Source organism: Myxine glutinosa, chromosome 2 (genome assembly GCF_964187855.1).
Source record: "Myxine glutinosa chromosome 2, kmMyxGlut1.1, whole genome shotgun sequence".
In the NCBI taxonomy this organism is placed as follows: Eukaryota; Metazoa; Chordata; class Myxini; order Myxiniformes; family Myxinidae; genus Myxine; species Myxine glutinosa.
The window spans coordinates 252,091,733-252,105,752 of record NC_136262.1 but is presented as its reverse complement, the minus strand read 5'-3'; the positions used below and the strand labels follow the sequence as shown (position 1 = coordinate 252,105,752).

The following is a 14,020-nucleotide window of genomic DNA, read 5'->3' as shown; positions in this document are numbered from 1 at the left end:
ACACTAAACAGATCACAAAGTCAGCCTTCTTTCACCTGAAAAACATTGCCCGTCTCCGCTCATCCCTCTCCTCCATGGCTGCAGAAACCCTCATCCATGCCTTCATCACCTCCCGTCTGGACTACTGCAATAGCCTCCTCTATGGTTCACCCTCAAAAATCACCAATAAACTCCAATACATTCAGAACTCCGCTGCCCGTCTACTCACCCATTCCCGGACCCGTGACCACATCACCCCCGTCCTTTACAAGCTTCACTGGCTCCCCATCCCCCAGAGAATCCAGTACAAAATCCTCCTCTTGACATACAAAGCCCTCCATAACCTGGCCCCATCCTACCTGGCTGACCTCCTCTCCAGACACACTCCCACCCGCAACCTCCGCTCTGCTGGTACCAACCTCCTGACCCCCTCCATCCAGACCAAATTCAGATCCTGGGGGGACAGGGCCTTCTCCATCGGTGCTCCCACCCTCTGGAACTCACTACCTCACACCATCAGAGACTCCTCCTCACTCACCACATTCAAAACATCACTAAAGACCCACCTGTTCAACACTGCATTCAACATTCAACCCACAGCATTTAACCCCTGACTATCTCTTCTCCTTCTCCCTCCTTTTGCTTTAAATATTTTTGCTATTGCCACGCCTTGTTCCTGGCGCTTGGCTGACTCCTCCCCCTGATGACGATGGGCGGGCACACCTTTCTCTCCCGAGTTAGAGCACATGGCATGGCGGCGAATGCAGTTGGCAATAATGCAGTTTTGGGGAATGCGTTTGGAAATGGAGGCTTTGGGGAATTTGAAAAGGGGATCTATCTTATTTCATTTGGTGCAATGCAATGTCAACTAGTGGAAAACAGAGCCTTAACTAATACACATAATAAAGAAATAACTATAGAGAGGTTCTATGATTGGCTACGTGCTTGTACATGGACTAGCTAAAGGGACGACCTTTGACCTTTACACAAATGGAGGTATTTACAGGAATCATTACATTATTTACAGAGGGTGATATCTATCTATAATTCCAGTAATCTCTGTGTGTTTGTTTGTACGTTTGTACGTTTGTACGTTTGTTTGTCTGTGACCGCTGTTTCTCGACAACCACGGGTCCGATATACTTTAAACTTGCCAGGTATATTGCTGGGGACCCGAGGATGTGCCTTTTCAAGGTTTGAAATTAATCGGACAAGTACTTACCGAGCTATGGCGATTTAGCCGTTCGCCGTTCGCTTTGGCGTTGCGAATGGACCAAACCATTGCATGTAAATAGAGGGGGGGGGTTCTGTGGTCGTTGCGAATGGACCAAACCATTCATGTAAATAGAGGGGGGGGGGGGGGTTCTGTGGTCGTTACTGCCACGTGGTTTCAAAGTTTTTTTTTGTTGTTGTTTGCACGCATGTTTTTTTGCACCCACGTACGGGCACGCCCTAGGATGTTTACACACACACACCCCTACACAAATTTTTTTTTTTTTTTTTTGGCAAGGAACGGGCACCCACGTACGGGCACGTCCTAGCTTATATATAGTACGGGCATGCCCTAGTTTACAACAATTACAGGATTCTCAAATCCGCAACAATATATATATATATATATATTAGGGTGGTGCTCAAAATAATTTAAAAAAAATATTTACTGGGACATGGCTTTATGTTGTTCCTTTTGTTCCAAAATGAAAAGATACCAAATATGAAAGCAATCTGATTTTATTTAGGGGTGCCACATCAGCCTTCAAACTAAAGGTGTCTACAAAACTTTTCTATATATGGATCGAAAGCAAAACCAGAAGTTTGTTTTATGAAAATCCACCCTCCACTCACTTTCTATGTATTCTAGCAAACACAAGTTACAATATAGCTGCACAAATAGCACTATATTGCTATGAAAACTCAAATTCAATGATAACAATCCAAATGTTCAGTTCATAAAATGAAGAGACACCATATCACATAATATTAAAAAACCCAAATATAATGAGAAATGTAACTCCTATTTCTGGGCCTGTCTCACCACTGTTGCCTTCTTGGCATCGGGGTACATCTTCCTGTGAGCAGCAACAACTTGGAGCAGAGCTTGCTTTTGCTCTTCATCCTTTGTAAGGAGCTTATTGTAGTCTTGTATCAATGCGACACCCCTTTCTGCCCTGTCGTTCACCACGACTAAGCCACTGGCAGCTTTCTTTGCTTCCTGAAAGCTGGTTTCTTGCTCCCATGAACCAGGATCCTTATCCATCCAATCAGTTGGGGTCCCTAGGATGCTGAAGAAATGCTTGGTGTGTTTTGTTATGAGGCCAGCGATTGACAGGGCGGTTCCTCGTTTGATAGCTGGTCTCTTTGGAGAGGGGTTTTCACCGTCATTTTTCAATGCTTCAATCATATTGATCTTGCTTTCTTTGTCAATTCTGGTGTCAAAGAATGCAAATGCCACTAGTACTGGGCTCATGTACCACGTGTGGCGGCCAAGTGCCTTCAAGGCTGCCTGAGCCATCTTCTGATTGATTTGTTCAAACTTTTCCAACTTCTTGAAGAGGTTAATGTCATTCAGGGGAGCCTCAATAGCTTGTGGAGCCCGAAACCAAGCCTGTACATACACAAGGCAGACAAAAATGTTGAAGGCTCGGAGTTCTCTCGCCTCTCGAAGTGTCAAGTGGAACTCTGACCGAAACATGAACACCTGTAGTGAATATAGTGCTTTTGCCATCCATCTGGCTCTGTGCATTGCTCCTGGAGCCATGATCCGGATTCCACGAGGTGGGATTCCTCCCATGTAGATGACAGTCAGTTCTAGGAGTTCACGATAATCATCTCGTGGCTGCTGATCTTTCAAACACACAAGAGCAAATTCCAGAGCTTCATCCATCATGTCATTGTTCTGTGCAAACTCAGCTGCCGTATCAGGATCTGTGAATCCATTTTTTGGTTGGTGATGGGCAATGGACGGCCACTTCGCCTGAAACCGCTTAAAAAGCTGGATGTCAGGGCCTGATGAAGGACCGAAAAGAGTGGTGAAAACATCTCCCAGAATGATTTCGTGCGCATGATGGCGGCAAGCCAAATGAAGTAGTTCAGTCTGTAGCTTCTTTTCAATGAGGACAGCAGCCCCTCCACGAACACCTGAATTGCTGGCCGTTGTGTCAAAAGACAAAGCCTTGACCTTGCCCACAAGGTTCCAGCTCTTCAGTGTGTCCACGACAGCGGTTGCCATAGCTTCTCCTCCCCTGTCAGGTAACTTGGGAACATTCAACAGCTGCTCCATTCCATGGTACTGGTTGGACACAAGGATTGGAAGACGATCCACCTTCACATGCACAAAATCTCCAGTGACATCGGGAAGAAGCTTTCCATCCCAATGGACCACTAAAGGACCCTGCACATTATGATGAAATGCTTCTTTTATTTCGTCCATGGTTTTGCATCGATGCATCATGCGATTCCGCCGCACTGTCCATCGGTTCAGTGCCAGCTCTGCAGGATCCCATCCTACTGCTCTACAAATGGATGCCAAGTTGTGGACAGCCATTCGGTCACTTGTTTTCGTACGATCCAAAGAAGCTGCGACTTCAGGAGTGACAATGTTGATAGGCCTTCTTTTCTTGGGACGAGATATCCCACCATCAGATGATGAAGAACCAGCCTGTGCCGTGGTCTCAGAGTCAGAGTCTGAGTCTGTGACTTCCATAGCAGTAGCACCCTTCATGACCATTTCCTGTCTCTTATTTTCCTTCTCTGCCTTAGTCTTCTCCTTTTCTTCCCTTTCTTTCTTTTGCTTCGTTTTTGCTTCCAACACAGTGTCTACAGATCCCATTGAAGCCTTCCTCTCTGAGAATTGATCGTGAAGAAACTTCCTGTCCTCGGGGTTGGTGATTATGGCCTCCGAATCTGCATGCCTAAGATCAAACGTCTTCTCCAAGGAGGCCTTGAAGGATGCTTCCTTTTTCTCTTGGGTCGCACCACCCCTCTTTGCACCTTTTTGGAGGCTCCTCCATTCTTCATATAGCCTCTCCAAACGATGGATGCAGTGCTGCTTCGTCATTGTAGGTAGGTGAGCTTTTTCCCAGAACTTCACAACCTCTTCAATGGTGAGGGTTGCACTCTCCCGGGCAGTGCGATTCTCCTTCTTCAGGTGATGGAAAAACAGGACAAGAGATTGATGCACAGTCGGGAGCTTGGCACCTTTGATGGCATCTCCAGAAGTGGACCCAATGAGATACACATTATCCTGAGCCCGAGTTTGCAATGAAACACTGGTACTAGCACATGCCATATCTGCAAAATAAGCAAGAATGTGGGTAAAATCCTGTTAATTCTTACTCCACAGGGTCACTCTCTACAAAAGAACCACAGTCAATAAGTTAGGCCTACATATTACACACTAAAAAAGCGTACCCCTGACCCCGGGAACCTGTACAAAACATGCATGAAAATTGCCCAGATAGTGATCATAGGAAGTCTCAAAACTGTATGTATAATATATTGTATATAACTATATATATAATGTATAATGTGTATTTATGTATATTTATTATTTAATGTATATTTACTATATATTTATTTTTAATATTATAGTTAATGTATATATATAATTATGTATTTATTTTGTGTATATACAGCCCAAAAAATGGGAATTCCTATTTTTGCATGGGGGAAAATTCATCACTGATGTGGCACCCCTAAATATTATTGGATTCCATTCAAATTTGGTGTGGTTTCCTTTGACACCAAAAGGAACAAAAATAGACCATGTCCCGGAGAAACTCTGCATTTTGATTTTTTGAAGCCCACCCTAAATTATATATATATTTAAACTTTTCGTTATTTTTAGCATCTGGAAGAAAAATATGTCCGATTACAAACAGACACGGATGGGCCTTGCATTTTCAGATGGTTTCTCGTTGCATGTTTTTTGATCCCACCTCAGGGGGCGAGTCCCATATGATACTGCTCTTGCACCTTCTTTTCATGTGGTGATCATAACGATCAAGGTGGTGAATTTCTACTCAGCCATTAAGGAGATGGTGTGAGAAACAGACAGACAGTCGGAGCTGATTCTTCGCCCTCCCTCCCCCTCCTTTATTTATTTATTTATTTTTTCAAAAGGTGTGGGGATAAAAACACCTTGTGTTTGTGAATGAACCATTTCGGTTAATTCCGTTTGTAAAATTGGTCTGGTGTTGGCTTAGCGGTTAGTGTGCTAGCTTGGGATACTTGGATCCTGAGTTTGAATCCCGGTCAATTGTTGAATTAACGCGAGGGGGGTTGTCTCGGCCTGTCCTTCCGAGGTCGGCAAATTGAGTTCCAGCTTGCTGGGATGAATGTGCCGGTGTGTGCCCCGGTTTAGAATAGGTACACCGTATCCCTTTGTGTCGTAAGAAGTGACAAGGTTTGGCGTCAGGAAGGGCTTCCGGCCATAAAAACATTGCCTCAAAAAGGGAACCATGATGATTGTTATAGGCCCCGCAAGGCTAACCCCCGCTCTAGCAGGGAAAATGGTCTTAAAAAGGGATTTTTTTTCCTTGTAAAATTGCTTATGTTGTACTGGACAGATCCTTTTGACACCTGTAAATTGCAACTCTTGTGTGATGTATGCTTTAAGGAGGTGTATGGTTACCGCTGGTCCCTATGGAAGCTGTCGTTGGTTGCAGTTGCAACTGTGTGTACTGGTGGTCTGTTCCCGCTTGTCCTCTATTGGCTACCAGCAGTAAACATCCGTGTCACGGCCAGACGATGTCCTCTACGACAGGCCCAGCTGCTGCTGCTTCACACCAAGGTTTGTCAGTTATTTCCTTTCCTGTGATGTTTTTAATCATGAAATTTTAACCACTCTGCTTGTTTACATATCCACGGAGACAGCCTGAGCAAAGTCCTTTACTTTTGTCGTTCATTAACAGACGGCTATTTTAACCACTCTTTTTAAATCCTTTATCGATGTGTTGTAGCAATCGCCCGTTCCGGGCCTACCAAACTCTAACCTGGTGACGCCAGAGTTTCCACTGCGCAAGAAGGCCTGAACGTGAAAGATTAAATTTATTCATTACCGTGCCAAATGGCAGCCTGGGAAAACTTTATGATTCTTAATTTAGCACACGCCGCGAATGTTACTCGCGCGTGCCCACCGGAAATTTACCTGCATATAGATAAGTGATTGATCTCAGAAACCACATTATTAATAAATAAAGTTCAATGAAATGTGCAAAAGAAGCCAGTGCTGGAAGCACGTAAAAACAGCAACAGTTACAGAAATGATTGTGAAGAAGAGGATGCCCCAATTGGAAAAGAAATCATGCTTATAAAGTACAATGATCTCTTTCTAATGTAACATATCCTATCACAATTGACACAGTCTACCAAGAAGTATTCGGACACACAGAAGGAGAAAATGGTGAGAAAGATGCAAGGAAACTAAAATTAGTCGGTTGGATGAGGCCTGGTCGAGCTGAGTGAGGTGTCCTCACCTAGTTTTGATGGGACAAACAGGCAACAGTTTTCCCACACATGACATGTTGTGAGGTTGGTCTCCGGCCGTTCCTGGTGAACTTGGAGTTTGTGGCCTATTGATTATGAGACCGGTTCCTCCGGTCCTCCGGACTGGTCTTGACAACTACAGTAATTAGTTGTTATAGTCCCACAAATGTACACGATGAAGTAGAAGTTGAGAGATTCTATCAAGACCTATCATCAGTAACCAGACAGGTACCGAAGCATCACATGTTAACTCTTGGAGGGGATTTTAATGCACAACTCGGATCATCAAAAGGCTTTAAATTTTCATATCATGTTCGCACTAACAGAAATGGCACAATGTTGAAAAACTTCTTAAAAGAGAATAACCTTTTATGCGCAAATACCACTTTCCAGAAGAGACCAGGACAGCTATGGACACATTCAGCACCAAATGGAACAAAAGCACAACTTGACTTCATTATTGTTAATCGGAAATGGAAAAACAGTGTCAGAAATTGCAGAGCATTCAACTCTTTTATAAGCGTAGGATCAGACCATCGCATTGTATCTGCAAGGAACCGCTTGAGCCTTCGAGCAAATAAAATGAAATCAAAAAGTAAACCACTTTATGACTGGTCTTGTCTCAAAAAGAACACACAGATTAGTGTTGCCTTTTCACATTGTTTGAAAAATAGATTTGCTGCTCTTCAAGAACAAAATACAACAAACTCGCCGAATAAAACATTTGCCAATTTTGAGACAGCCTGCAGAGAGTCTGCTTCTGGTACCATTCCTTTGAAACCAAAGAAGAAAAGTCGGATCCCATGGGAAACAGAGGAAATATGCCAGAAACGCAAAGCTACACAAAATGGCAGAAATTAAAAACTCTGCACCTTCAATGGAAAACAATAGGAATTACAACGAAGCACGAACTGTACTTACCGATTCTTATGAGAGAGAACAGATTGACTATCTCCAGAGAAAAATTGATATGATAAATAATGCTACGAGTAACAAGCAATCTGCTGTGGCCTGGAAAACTGTAAACGAGATAAGCGGACGGAAATGCGTAAACAAATCCAAACTAAAAGCATCCAGCCAAGAAGAACGATTGAAACTCTGGCAAGAGCATTTCCAAAGCTTATTAGGGAAGCCACCTACAATCAAGGATGAAGTAATAACTCCTGTGATTTCAGATGAACTCGACATCAAAAAAGGTCCCTTCACCATAGATGAACTCCATAAAGCTCTTAAAAACATTCAAAACGGGAAAGCCTGTGGCCTAGATGACATTCCAGCTGAGATTTGGAAACTAGGTGAATTCGATGAGATTTTACTGAATTTATGTAATGCTGGCAACAGTTTTCCCACACATGACATGCTGTGAGGTTGGTCTCCGGCCGTTCCTGGTGAACTTGGAGTTTGTGGCCTATTGATTATGGGACCGGTTCCTCCTTCCACAAGGGTGGGAGGGGGGATGTAGGAAGGTTCTAAATAACCCTGGCAATGTGACTAATAGGGTGCCGTAGTGAGGGATTCCATGGAGAGGCTGGGAGAAAGCACCATTGACTCTTCACTCTCCAAATTTCTTGCTGTAATTCATGACACAGACATCAATGAAGCGTTCCCCAGCTCTCAACTGACTTCTCCTCCAAAAACCTCCCTCGTGTGACATCATCAGGCACGCTCATCGGTTGCCTGGCTCAAGCACACCAAAAGAGAATGAGTAGCCTTCAGCTAAATAGTCGTTGGTGGCAAGGCCGCTGTGGAGAAATAGAAATCAAATGGGGTTAATCAAATCGATGAATGAAAAAGATGAAACCTTTAATGCAATGAAAACTACAAGAGGATGGAGGGGAGATGAGGCCCTGCTAAACCTAAATTGGGATTTACAATACAAGCACTTCAAACATTCAAGTTAGGATATAATTAATTGGCTAATTAACCCTTTAACACACTTCGGAACAAGAAGCAGCCACGTTTTCCACACCTTGTATCGAACAGTTTTACAATAGTTTTCCCTTCATCTTCTGTGTAATATGTGTAATTGATTGTATTGTAATTGTGTAAACCCTGGTGTTGGGCTAGCGGCTAGGGTGCCGGCTTAGGATCCTAGGATCCTGGGTTCGAATCCCGGTCGCTCGCTGAATTAACACCAGGGGGTTGACTCAGCCTGTCATCCTTCCGAGGTCGGCTAATTTGAGTACCAGTTCACTGGTAATTCCCTGTTTGTCGTTAAAGGCGGCAAAAAGGGTTGGCGTCAGGAAGGGCATCCGGCCGTAAAACATTGCTTCAAAAAGGGGACCAAAAAACAACAACAACCATGGTTCCCGAAAAAGGCCAACCCCCGCTTTGCGGGGAAAAATGGCCTCTAAAGGTGGTTATATATATATATTTTTTTCTGTGTAATATGAATTCTGTCACCGGAGTTCGCAATTAAAATGTGTTGCTCTCGATGCTAAACTAATCAAGTAGTTGCAATGTTGGACCCTCTTTATTTCAGGATGAATTTGGAAACTGGTTTCGTGTCCGCGTGAAGACACTGGAGCAGGAACTGGCTCCTGTTGATGAAAGCGTGCCAGATGTAAATAGTGTGAAGCCTGCGCAGGTTTCCGATGTTGGTAATGACGAAATTGAATTGCTGCAACGTTCTCACCATCAGCAAGAACAGGTGCTTTCATGGTGTTTCATTGGTTTTGTACAGAGCATGATTTCATGAAGTTTTGAAGCACCTTTGCTTAACCGAGGAGCTTATGGCTGTATTTCATTTTGACTTTGCCAGGCAAAGTATTTTGACCACCAGCATGTGAAGTATCTTTGGGATCCAGCCACGCACAATTTTGTTCGGCTGCGGTGAGTGAGCTGCGTGTTGTGAGGCTTTTATTTTTCTTTGCTGACTGTATTGCCTCATTGTATCCATTGTAAGCCATATCAGCTTATACGAGAGAGGACTTTGTTCTTTGGTGGATCATGCTGTGATTCTTCTTTCCATAATGATGCTCATTGGAATTGCATTGGGCAGCCAGAAATACCTGCACTTACCTGTTGTCTACAAGCATGTAGATGCAGGTCCACATTTTATCGTTATTCCAACAACGTGGCTTTGTTGAAGCTTGTACAATGTTTTTATCAAAGCGCTCTTGTATCTCAGTTTTCTTTTTGGAATAAACTACAGCAGGCAGAGATTTGTTAAATGAAAAGATGGTAATTCAACAAAGATGATGAACAAAGTCATGCACCACTAAGAACTAGAACGGCACTCGGTAGAGCACATCCCGCCGCCAGGCTGAACAGTTCACGTTTTCTTTCTCGCTGATTGGTTGGATCAGGATTGGGATCTTAACCAAAATCTAATCACTTGTTTTTATCACCTACCCAACTCATCCACCAAGCTTTATCATAATCCAGCCATAAATTTTTTGAGATATCGTGCTGTATATAGTTTCTTGTCCCGATCTCTCAATTCAGAAGAATCACTAAAAAAAAAAAAAAAAAAACTAGAGCAATGTGACTGCCACCAATATGCCTCCACGTAGTCCCTGCCCGTGACAATGGGTAGATGCCCTCGTTCACTGTCCTAAAAATAAACAAGTTTGGTTTAAATCCCTTTAGCTGTTTTGAAGTTTCAGATTTTTTCCACAGGACAGGTTTCACATCGACCAGTGAAGCATTTTCAGGGAGAAGGGATATATATTTTGAAATATCGCCTTTCAAACTAATATGGCTGCCACACCATGTGACATATGACATCAAAAATGTTCACTCTACATATGTATGGGTAGGGGATCACTTTTGTGAAGTTTCGTGTTGATCGGAAAAGGTTCATTTTTCTATCCAAAATGGCTGCCAAACCACGTGACCTACGACATAATTTTCAAACTATATGCAACAATGGTGTTGGATGATTGTAGTGAAATCGTATCCGTACTGAACCCGGGTGGGGATGCTCGCTGCTCGCTGTCATTGTTGTCCCCCACTAGGGGCGTGACTATAAGACCCGTTGCTGTGTCAGTGCTCCGAGACTTCTCCCTTGTGACATGTTACATCGGTAGCCTCGTTAATGGTACGCCTTTATAGAATATCTAGCTTGCTTGCATTGACTGATATGAATGGCTTTATGAGATGTCGCATAGTATGCTTATTGTGTATTTCTACTTACAGGAATGATGTGATGATCTAAATGCAATTAAACCAAACCGTTGGACTAAAAGTTGTGCGGACCTGAATGGTTTTCCACAACACTTAATTGCATTTATGATCTGCTGACATGGCTGGCAACAAGACGTTGACGGTGTCCATTTTCAGCGCCGACCCACAAGCCACGGACGGAGGCTTGCAACTCAAGCACTGGCTCAAGCAACTGGAGCATCTCTTTAATGAGCCTGATACCGCTCCGACGCCTGCCGCGAAGCTGGCAATATTACACTCAAAAATCGACTACCGGGTCTACCACTCGGTCGCTCAATGCACGACGTATGATCTTACCGTCGCGGAGCTCAAGCGGCTTTATATAAAAGAAAAAAGCCCTGTGTATGCGCGTTATTTGCTGCAGACGCGACGGCAGCAACCCAACGAGCCTATGGATCATTACGCCCAGGAGCTCCGGCAGCTCATGCTGGACAGCGCCCAGCCACGGACTCCCGAGCAGGCTAAAGATGATCGACTTTTAGATGCCTTCATAGCAGGGGTCTCCTCTCAGGAACTACGTCTCAAACTCTTGGAGAAGACCGACCTGACCTTCGCTACGGCGGTTGAGCAAGCGACGGTGTATACCGAAGCGCGGATGCAATCGAACGCCTATGATCGCACGCGCCTTTTGGCGGGCACCTCACTACACGCCCGGCCGGAGAGGACCACTGACGAGGACGTGGATCCGCCTGCTGAACTCCGGGATGCTCCGGAGGATGACCCTACCCTGACAGCTGCCGTTACGACCAGCAGACCCAAGGCCTTGCGCGGGGCCGCATGTTTTTTTTGTGGAGGGCCTCGTCATGCCCGAGTCGTGTGTCCGGCACGTGACGCTATTTGCCATTTGTGCTCGCTAAAGGGACATTACGCGAAAGTGTGCAAGAAATCGGCACGCGGCTCGCGGCCCTTCGACTCGCGCAGCCGCGGTCGCGCAGGCGCGGCAACCTTGAACGGGCTTGTAGCAGAACCCACGAGCCCAGCGCCTTACCCGTCTTCGAAGGGGAGGGCCTCTCGCTGCGGCCCGCTGGGCGCTCAGACAACCTTGACTGGCGCCACCGGAAAGCCACCACCGTCTCATTCTCCATCGGGGACAAAGGCCGCGTCCTTGGCCAAACCTCGAGCCACGCAAGGGAAGAAACAGCTTTCGAATACTACGGAAGCCTTTTGTCAAAGCGACCAAACGAAAAAGGCGATTTCGAATACTACTACGGAAGCCTGTTGTCAAAGCGACCAAACGAAAAAGGCGATTTCGAATACTACGGAAGCCTTTTGTCAAAGCGACCAAACGAAAAAGGCGATTTCGGCTACAACGGAAGCCTTTATCTGCCAGGAGTGTCAAAAGGCGATGTCAAATACTACTGAGGCCTTTTCTCATCGGATTTTGAATCGCGAAACACCGGAATGCTGGGGAAAGCCCTCTGATGACGATAATGGATTCCCCATGGTCAACGCAGACTCCGGTCACGATCGCAAAACTGCTGCTGGTGTAGGATCCACCCGCGAGGCTGGTCCGACCCATTCGGGGGGCTCAGTCCCGCTCCCAGCTGCCTCGTCTGGCCTGGCTCAAGCCCTTATTCCCCTTATGGTTGAGGGCCATTGTGTTCAGGCCTTGGTGGACACCGGATCTACGGATAGTTTTATCGACCAGCGACTTGTGCTCAGGCATGGATGGCGGATCGGGCGGTCTACACGACGGATCTTCATGGCATCCCAGGGACTCCGGCTTAGCACAAAAGGGGAATGCCGATTGAAACTAGTGCTAAAGGGACGGGTTTTCCCTGATGTACACCTTATGGTTTTACCCGCATTATGTGCTGATATTCTGCTAGGACACGATTTTCTTAAGCTGCATGGACGTCTGGTAATGGAGTTCGGTGGGCCTGACACTCTTGTTGTGGGGGCGGACGACGCGCTAACGGTGTGCGCCCTAGCGCAAATGGACGTCCGTCCGCTTTCGCTGTTCCCCAATCTAACCTCCGACTGTACCCCTGTCGCGGTAAAATCGAGACGCTACTCCCGCGCGGACATGCAATTCATTGCGGACGAAACGACTCAGCTCTTGAAAGACGGCATCATAGAACCTAGTAGGTCACCGTGGCGTGCCCAGGTCTTAGTGGTGCGCAGTGAGGCCCATCGCAAACGCATGGTAATCGACTATTCCCAAACGATTAACCGCTTTACACAGCTGGATGCCTACCCCCTTCCGGGGATGGACGCGCTAGTGCAACAGGTGTCCCAGTATTCGGTCTATAGTACTCTCGATCTCCGTAGTGCGTACCACCAGATCCCTATCTCTAGGGCGGATCGTATCTATACCGCTTTCGAGTCGGGGCAGCGGTTGTACCAATTTACACGATTGCCCTTTGGGGTGACGAACGGGGTCGCTTGTTTCCAGAGGGCCATGGATGACCTCGTTGCGCGGGAGCACTTAACCGATGTTTTCGTCTACCTCGATAACCTTACGGTTTGTGGATATGACCAAGGGCACCATGACGCTAATCTGAAGCGCTTCCTTGAGGTCGCGCAACGGTATCACTTAACTATGAACGAGGATAAGTGCCGATACTCCCTACGCACCATAGATCTTCTGGGGTACACCGTGACCCATGGCTCTGTCTCTCCGGATAAGGAACGTCTGCGACCTTTGCTCGACATGGCCCCTCCCTGCGATCGGGCTTCCCTGAAACGCGCCCTTGGGCTGTTCGCCCATTACTCCAAATGGGTGCAAAATTTCTCCGCGAAACTTCGCCCCCTTGTGGCCTGCGACACCTTTCCCCTGTGTTCGGCCGCATTGACGGCCTTTGAAGGACTTAAGACCGACATCGCCCGAGCCGCCGTAGCAACCATTGACGAGAGCGGCTCGTTCGTCCTCGAAAGTGACGCCTCGGATCAGGCCATCGCGGCGACCCTCTCCCAAGGGGGACGTCCCGTGGCTTTCTTTTCACGGACTCTTACCTCCGCTGAGCGGCGGCACTCGTCCGTTGAAAAGGAAGCGTATGCGATCGTCGAGTCTATTCGGCGATGGCGCCCGTACCTACTCGGGCGGAGCTTCCAAATCATCACGGGCCAGCAAAGCGTTGCGTTCATGTACGACACCTTACACGCCCAGCGCATTAAGAACGAGAAAATCACTCGCTGGCGTATCGAACTCGCCGACTTCTGTTACACCATCAAATATCGCCCAGGGAAGGATAACCAGGCCGCCGATGCCTTATCGCGCCCCACTACATGTGCTGGTATCACCTCGTTGGAGGGCCTACGGGTGCTGCATGCTACTGCGGGCCATCCCGGCGTAACGCGTTTCGCTCATTTCGTGCGGAGTGGGAATCTCCCTTACTCGATTGACGATATCCGCCGTATCTGTCGCGACTGCGCTATCTGCGCGGAA

The 14,020-nt window shown here is 46.5% G+C and overlaps 1 protein-coding gene across 8 annotated transcripts in view; it reads left to right on the top strand.

The window, feature by feature from the left end:
• The window catches only part of ATP13A3 (ATPase 13A3), a 213,599-nt gene that overhangs the window by 15,715 nt on the left and 183,864 nt on the right, over positions 1 to 14,020 (top strand). For all 8 annotated transcript variants that reach the window (XM_078772426.1, XM_068105924.2, XM_068105923.2 and 5 more), the window contains exons 3-5: positions 5,597 to 5,770; positions 8,948 to 9,115; positions 9,227 to 9,297. In XM_078772426.1, coding sequence (XP_078628552.1) covers positions 5,597 to 5,770; positions 8,948 to 9,115; positions 9,227 to 9,297 — 413 coding nt within the window. The remainder of the gene's footprint in view (positions 1 to 5,596; positions 5,771 to 8,947; positions 9,116 to 9,226; positions 9,298 to 14,020) is intronic.